This window comes from Akebia trifoliata, chromosome 14, assembly GCF_017979445.1.
Source record: "Akebia trifoliata isolate Shusen 1 chromosome 14, ASM1797944v1, whole genome shotgun sequence".
In the NCBI taxonomy this organism is placed as follows: domain Eukaryota; kingdom Viridiplantae; phylum Streptophyta; class Magnoliopsida; order Ranunculales; family Lardizabalaceae; genus Akebia; species Akebia trifoliata.
In genome coordinates, this window is record NC_141388.1 from 6,300,890 (window position 1) to 6,308,173 (window position 7,284).

At 31.8% G+C, this 7,284-nt stretch overlaps 1 protein-coding gene across 1 annotated transcript; it reads right to left on the minus strand.

Moving 5' to 3' along the window:
- Positions 1-3,132: 3,132 nt before the first annotated feature.
- On the minus strand, positions 3,133-5,352 carry LOC147385840 (heavy metal-associated isoprenylated plant protein 6-like). The gene is made up of 5 exons (XM_086423542.1): positions 5,194-5,352; positions 4,931-5,087; positions 4,268-4,482; positions 4,013-4,100; positions 3,133-3,927 (listed from the first exon to the last, which is right to left on the minus strand). Exons 1-5 carry the CDS (start codon positions 5,200-5,202, stop codon positions 3,365-3,367), a joined length of 1,032 nt encoding a protein of 343 aa, XP_086279668.1. The 5' UTR covers positions 5,203-5,352; the 3' UTR covers positions 3,133-3,364.
- Positions 5,353-7,284: the final 1,932 nt, after the last annotated feature.

Sequence of the window (7,284 nt, forward strand, 5' to 3'; positions counted from 1 at the left end):
ATGAATCATAATCTTCATTCGTTTGTCTTTTTAATCCTTATTCAAATGAGGAAACTTAGCTCAATAAATAATCTTTTTATTTTTCTCTGAAAAAAAAACAAAAAAAAAACAGGTCAGCTAGTTTAGTTGGTGAAGTCTTTGAGTGATGACTGATGATACCAAAGACCTGGTTTCATATCCCTCCAACATCGATTTACTAAACTCATTAAAAACAAACTTTTCTATCAAATAAAAAATTATCTATGAAAATTATTAAAAGGGGAAATGCTAGTGTTTCCAACACTTTTTTTTTTTCAATAATACCCTTCTCATTTTGTCTTTTACTGAAAAAGATAAGGGCATGTTAGTTTTTTATGTAATAAATACATTTATTTTGTATTAATAAATACATTTATTACGTTGTCATTGATTATCAAAGTATTTGCTAAAAAAAATATTTAATTAAAAATACTTAAATGCTCATAGCATTTATTATGTAAATAAGCATTTATTGTGTATACGACCAATACACTCTTTATCTTTTTTACCAAAAGACAAAATGATAAAGGATATTAGTAAAAAAAAAAAAAAGTGTTGAACATTACTAATATCCCCATAAAGTATTAGACGTTAGCAATCCCCTTATTAAAATTAAATAAATCATATATGCCTCAATAGTGGTGGTGGTGGTGGTGTTAGTTTTTTTTTTTCTTTTTCTTTTTGATTCCTGTTGAATGCTCTATATCTTACTCATGTCACCAATTTTCACCATATTAATCATCACTACTAAAGTTTAGTCTCATATAAATTATTGAACTTGAAAATTTGTCATTAAAATTTAATCAATATTGCATTTTTTTCAACTTAATGTCACCTATCTTAGAATTAGAAATATCAATAATATTGATTTGTTATGAATTAATTAATTTTGGTGAGATACCCTATGGACAAGTCAATGTCATAGATCATAAAGAAACTGATTTTCTTGTGGGTTTAGTAAATTAAATTCCCTAATCCTTGCACGAGGAAAATACCGAATCCCAGTTTCTGGAACCTTCCTCGCTCTTCTTAAAAGGTTCTCTTTCCATCTAATCTAATTTAAAAAAAAAAAAATACGATAGAATCTGCCAAGGAGGACTGTATAAAAAATGTTTCACGTATGTGAATCTCGAAGAGTATCCAAGGAACTTAAAATGTTCATGCTGATAATGTTTTCCATTCGTTGAGGTTATAGTAACGTAGAAAGTTACATCAAAGTTTTTTTTTAATTAAAAATATAAACAATTCAGTCAAAACCCACTAATTAAATCTCAGAAAAGATATCGAGTACCTTTTATTTCATAAAAAATAAGCAAACAAATAACACAATTAAAGTGATGGATAGGTTCGGAATCTAATCATCATATGGACTGACTTTTCTCCTACATCCAAAAGCAAGCCCTCGTGATTTTACTTTTTCTTGTCATTTTTTTTAAAATTTTATTTGAAGGTAGGATTCATTCTTTTGATGACTAAAAACGTTTTTGAATAATTCAATCCAATCTTTATTATTGGCATCAAATGAACAAAGGAATGATCAATAATCTAACTATTTTAGATATTCATAAAGCAAATTTAAAATATATAATTAAAGAAAAAATGAGAATCCATCACTGCCATTAAGCATCAAGATCTTTATTAGGATAACTAGTCGAAAGTAGGGCTGGAAAATATTTGAAATATATCTGATGTATGAATTGATCCCATCCAAAAAATTTGAAAAATCAGATTTAGTTCAATCCATTGTGAAAAAATATGATGTGAACATATTTTAATAATTTATTTTCTTTTATTTTTAATTTCATAACATATAGATAAAGCATTTTAATCTTTTTTGTTTCCTCTATATTTGTTGTTGGAAAAAATATATATTTTTTTAATTATATGATTATATATATATATATATATATAAAATTTAACATTGATCATTTGAAAATAATGCATGTGTTCGGATCGGATCATATTGATTTCTGATTATGAATGAAATAAAGCGGATTAGATTTGATTCACATATTCATTAATCCGTTAAGATCAAATCGGATTACATGTTTTTTAATTTTGGGATCTATGTTGGAGTGATATTGATCCGATACCAAATCGATCTATTGTCAATCCTAATCGAAAGTAACACATTAATTTGATTTCCAGAATATTATCATTAATTGTTTGTAGAAGTTAAATTCCTATCTATAAGAAATTGGGAGACAAGACTCAGGATGGTTTGCTGCATTGGAAACATCACATAACAAGAACGATTGAATATATGATACATATTCGAGATTCATGAAAAATAATGATCATGATCATCTAAAAAAATCAAGGGGATACGAATACATTAGTAGCAAAAAGGATGATAATAATTTTTACAAAAAAATACAGAAGATAAAGCTATATAAGAAAATGAATTATTTCATCTTTGAATATTATTATTCTCCCTTGATTACATCCACCATCAAAGCTAAGACTCACCTCTCTTTTTGACATTTTCTTAGGTGCAATTAAGAATTGGAGACCAAAATTAGAAACATACTTTGAAAACCATGTGTGTTGAATACATCTTTATCACAAAGGAGTCTTTATAACTTGCTCTTACATACATTTTTTCTCGTTGGTTTTCTTTTCAACGTCCCCACGTATCACCTAAAACCAAAAGTGTTGACACACCCACCCACCATTTGTTGACAATTTAAAATCTACAGTTTCTTAGATCAAGACTGAGTAAAAGACAATTATAGCCAAATCCACTAAATTAAATAAAGAAAGTGAGATCCTAACTACTATTAGTCAAAACTGTAATGACTCTTTTTGTTTTTCATTGGGTGTCGGTTGAGGGCGTAGCTTCGACTACTCGCAAGATTGTAAAAGCAGTCCTTTCTACAGATTTACAAGGGTTTGCTTATAAATCAGATAAGAATTGTAGGGCTATTCTTGATATATATTTAAAAAAAAAAAAAAGGCTGTAATTCCACTAACAGCCCCCACGTTCTCCGAACCCACCAACCAAATTGATCACGCACATCTCATTATTCTCATTAACAACAGGAAACAAACCTTCACATCACATCACATTATATTATATTATCTATTTGTTCAGATGATGCGGTGGCGAAGATAGAACCGTAAATTTCTTTATTTGTATTATATTATCTTAATTATTATATCCACCTGGATATTTAAAATTAATAAAGACAAAATTTAATAACCAATAGGAAATTGGAGAACAGAAAAAACAAGCGAACAGCAACACTGGATCGATATTCGTCCACCTCAGTTGCTAACCCGACCCGGTTACTTCTTCTATTTACATTTTACATTTCTTTGGAAAATTTTTATTATTTTTCCTATCTCACATAATAGAGCAAGCGTTGGGGTTCTCATCGCTGAATATCTGAGGTGCGTGTTGATACTGTATCTGAGGTGCGTGTTGATACTCCACCGGATATCCATGTCCGTATCCCTGCTGCTGCTCGTATCCATGCCCATACCCGTATCCCTGCTCGTATACATGTCCGTATCCATGACCATTCCCGTATCCATATCCGTAATCGTAACCGTTTCCATAATACTCCATCTTGTTCACTTGGACCTTGACGGGATCTTCAATTTTTTTTTCTTCCACTTTCTTCTCACCATCACTTTTTTCTTTCTTCTCTCCGCCACCACCACCACTCTCTTTCTTGTCTTCTTTCTTGTCACCACCACCACCACTCTCTTTCTTGTCCTCTTTCTTATCACCACCACCACTCTCTTTCTTCTCTTCTTTTTTCTCTTCTTTTTTGGCTGGAGGAGGAACGATGTCTACACTTCTCTTAAGCTTCTCTTTCAAGTAAGTTTGCAGAGCTTTAATGTCCATAACCCCCTTCACTGTTACTAGATCCTTTTGTAAGTCTGTTATCACCTCTTGAACTCCTGTTCATACCAATTACAACATTCGTCAATAATAATAATAATAATAATTTTGGATCTATAATTAATTAATTAATTAATCACACACCTTTGGTCTTGGAAATAGCTCTCTTTATTTTTTTGACGCAACCTTCGCAGTGCAATGCAATCTTCAAAACAACTGTTGACACTTGAGGCTGTAAAGAAATCAAAACAATATATCAAAATTTAACCTAAAATTCGCCTAATTTGTGAATTTAATCACAGACAATGCTAATATGGGCCAGATTCTATATTTAGAACCAGGGCGCATGTTAGAGAGATGTAAGAGAGAGAGAGAGAGAGAGAGTCGGCAAAATTCTACCTCTTTAATTTTCTTCTCTTCTGGCTTTTTGTCTGACTTTTCTTCCGTCTTCTTGTCTCCTCCTCCAGCTTCTTTGTCCTTATTAGGAAGAGGAGAGATGAGATCGATCTTCTTCTTCGCCTTTAATTCCAACATTTCTCTTAGCTTCACTGGATCCATTTTCCCTATTACAGTAAGCTTGCTCGCTGCGGTGTCCGCTTTCACTTCTTGAACGCCTTCAACATCCATAGAACAACAAAATCAGGAAATATAGTTGGAGGCTAACATGCGCCGTAGTAAGTAGAGTGCGCATATACGGCCTTACAGACGCGCACAATTACACACGCGCACGAAAAAAAAAACATGAATTTGCGCGTAAAACGTCTGAATCTGAGTACTAACGTAAACTTACGGTAAAGGAAGAGAGATAATCCTAAATAAAATTCTAATTTATTGCAAATAAAAAATAAAAAAGAAAGTTTCAATCTCACTTTTATATTTAAGGATCCTAAAAAAATTATAAATTAAAAAAAAAAAAAAAAAAAAACCGAATCTGATCTCAAGCTGCTCTGCAACCTCCAGAATAAATAAAAAAATTTTAAAAAAATTTAATGATTTTTCAATGGGATTTGTGTTTAATAGATCAAAACGAACTTCAGAGATAATCATTAATTCAGATCTAACCTTTGAAACGCTTGGCTGATCTAATAATTTTCTTGGCACAACCATCACAATGCATATCGGCCTTCAAAACAACAGTGATAGTTCCATCATCTTTCTTTCCTCCATCGACCTTCTTCTCCTCGTTCTTCTTCTCTCCTTCATTCTTGTTCTCCTTTTGCTACAAAAATGAAAAAATCGCCGATTAATTCAGAACTCTTAGAAAAAAAAAAGGAACACCGAACAGTGGTTATCCCGATTAATCGGGAAATTGAAGAGTTAATTACCTCGCCCATTGCTTGTAGTTGTAGGAAATCGGAATGCTTTTGAGTTTTGATTTTGTAGAGTTGAAATGGTGGCAAGTTTGGGTATAAATAGGCGAAACGAGAGAGAGGTAAGTGTGGGGTCGACGTCAATGATGGTGAGTATGTCTCACATGTATGAGTGATGTAATGATACATCATCATGCACATGATTTGAGGCATGATATCATGATGTCATGCCGTTGTATTTGACTAATTGACTAACGGCTGCTCTAGAAACGACGACGCCATTTCGTTGAAAATGAATTCTTATCTCTTATTTTGGAACCGTAGTTGTAGAATGACCAATTTACCCTTTTGTAGGTTGGATCAACAAAGGGTATTATCGTCATAAAGCCACTGTGGACAAAATATGGGATGGGTGCAACGTCAGATTTGACTGCTCGATCTAGAATGATCGTGGAAAATTATTTTTTATAAAAACTGCGGTTTTAAGATGTTTGAGAGTGTAATTTTATAAATCCTTTTTTTTTTCTCAAAGCAAAGCAAGTTGAAATGATTTTCCCCCCTTCATTTTTAAGGTGCAACCAAACAATAGAAATCATTTTGCGACAGAATCCCATTTTCCAAGATAAATTCTCCTGAAATTTCAAATTCAGTAAAAAACAAATTCCATGCAATTATATATAAAGAGGCTTTTTATAAAGGTTGCCCTAGTTATAATGAAGCACTTTCTTCCACGAATTTTTTTTTTAAGTGATATTGATTTACATGTTACTGTGACTAATAATAGTGATGAAAAATAAAATCAAAGTAATTGACCCCACAAAAGTATTTAAATTTTATAAGGGTCTTAATTTCTCAAAAATGATGGTTTTACCCCTCTTTAAATACATGTATTTGTTAACAAATATCAATTTTTCAAACACTTTTGTTAATATGTAGGTTGACCAAAGTGTTTCCTCCAAATATGAAAAATGTCATTTGCTACCTGGGGTTAGCGTCATCCATGGCCTCATCGGGTCTAGGCTTGACTAAACCATAACCAAATCCTAAAAGGGCTATTCAGTGTAAGTCAATTAAACCTTAATCTGATTCCAATGGGCCCAGAACATGCTTGGGTTGATTTTTGAGTTCATAAAATAATAAATATCAAATCCATGATTCAAAATCATCTGGCGCCTTGATATTGCGTTTCATTAAAATAAGGATAAATCTATATCACAGATGAGAAAAATAGTTAGAGATAGAAACAAATTTGTTATTTAATAATAGATTTTAATCCTTTTTTTTTCTTTTTTATGAAATCATGCATCAAAAGATACATATATAAATATAGAATCATTCTAAAGTGACTTCCTTCTACACTACCTTCAAAACACTGCTATGAAACCAAAGATTTATTTCCTCGAGATAAAAATAAAAAATATATATATGATTTGTTGGATACTATTTAGTCTGCACAATGTTGAAGATAGTGTCAAAGGAAATCACCTCAGCATTTTTCTTAAATACATTAACTGGTTGGGGCAAGTTAGGTAAGGCATTATCAGGTCCTAGCCTAGTTCAGATTTAATAGATTTGAAAGTTTTGACCCGACATTACCTTTGTAGGCTTAAGATCAAGATCGTAATTTTTATTTTTCATTTGGATCGGATTAATGGGCACAATTGATGCACTTATTTAGGGTCTCGGAGAAAAGGAGAAAGAATCTAATATCAACAGCTCACACACACACACACACACACACACACACACACAAAATCCAAAATCTGATCTTATAGTTTATGTGATACTTACGGTCAAATTCTTCATTTAGATGGTAGTAATTTTCTTTGTTTCCATATTCACTTTAATTTAGATTCTTATCAATGATCATGTAAACTAGACAAGTGTGTTGAGTGTATATTATCCTCCATTCTCGGTTGTCTCATATCCCAATTAATTCTTGCGACCCTCTTTTATTCATAGTTCACCCTTGTCCAATAGATCAAACTTTGGAGTAGTTGGTCCGTTAACATGCACAATATTAGAATGTTAGATTTGTATAGATCACAGGTTTGATTCTTTCTACGTACCCTTATGGGTGAAGAAGAGTATTGAGTGTATATTTTC

Bases quoted from the DNA above. Each gene is read 5' to 3' on its own strand.
- LOC147385840 (XM_086423542.1), bottom strand. The intron at 4,101-4,267 runs GTAGAATTTTGC...ATTTCTTTACAG, and splicing joins AAGAGAAGAAAATTAAAGAG to CCTCAAGTGTCAACAGTTGT. The intron at 3,928-4,012 runs GTGTGTGATTAA...TGGTATGAACAG, and splicing joins AGCTATTTCCAAGACCAAAG to GAGTTCAAGAGGTGATAACA.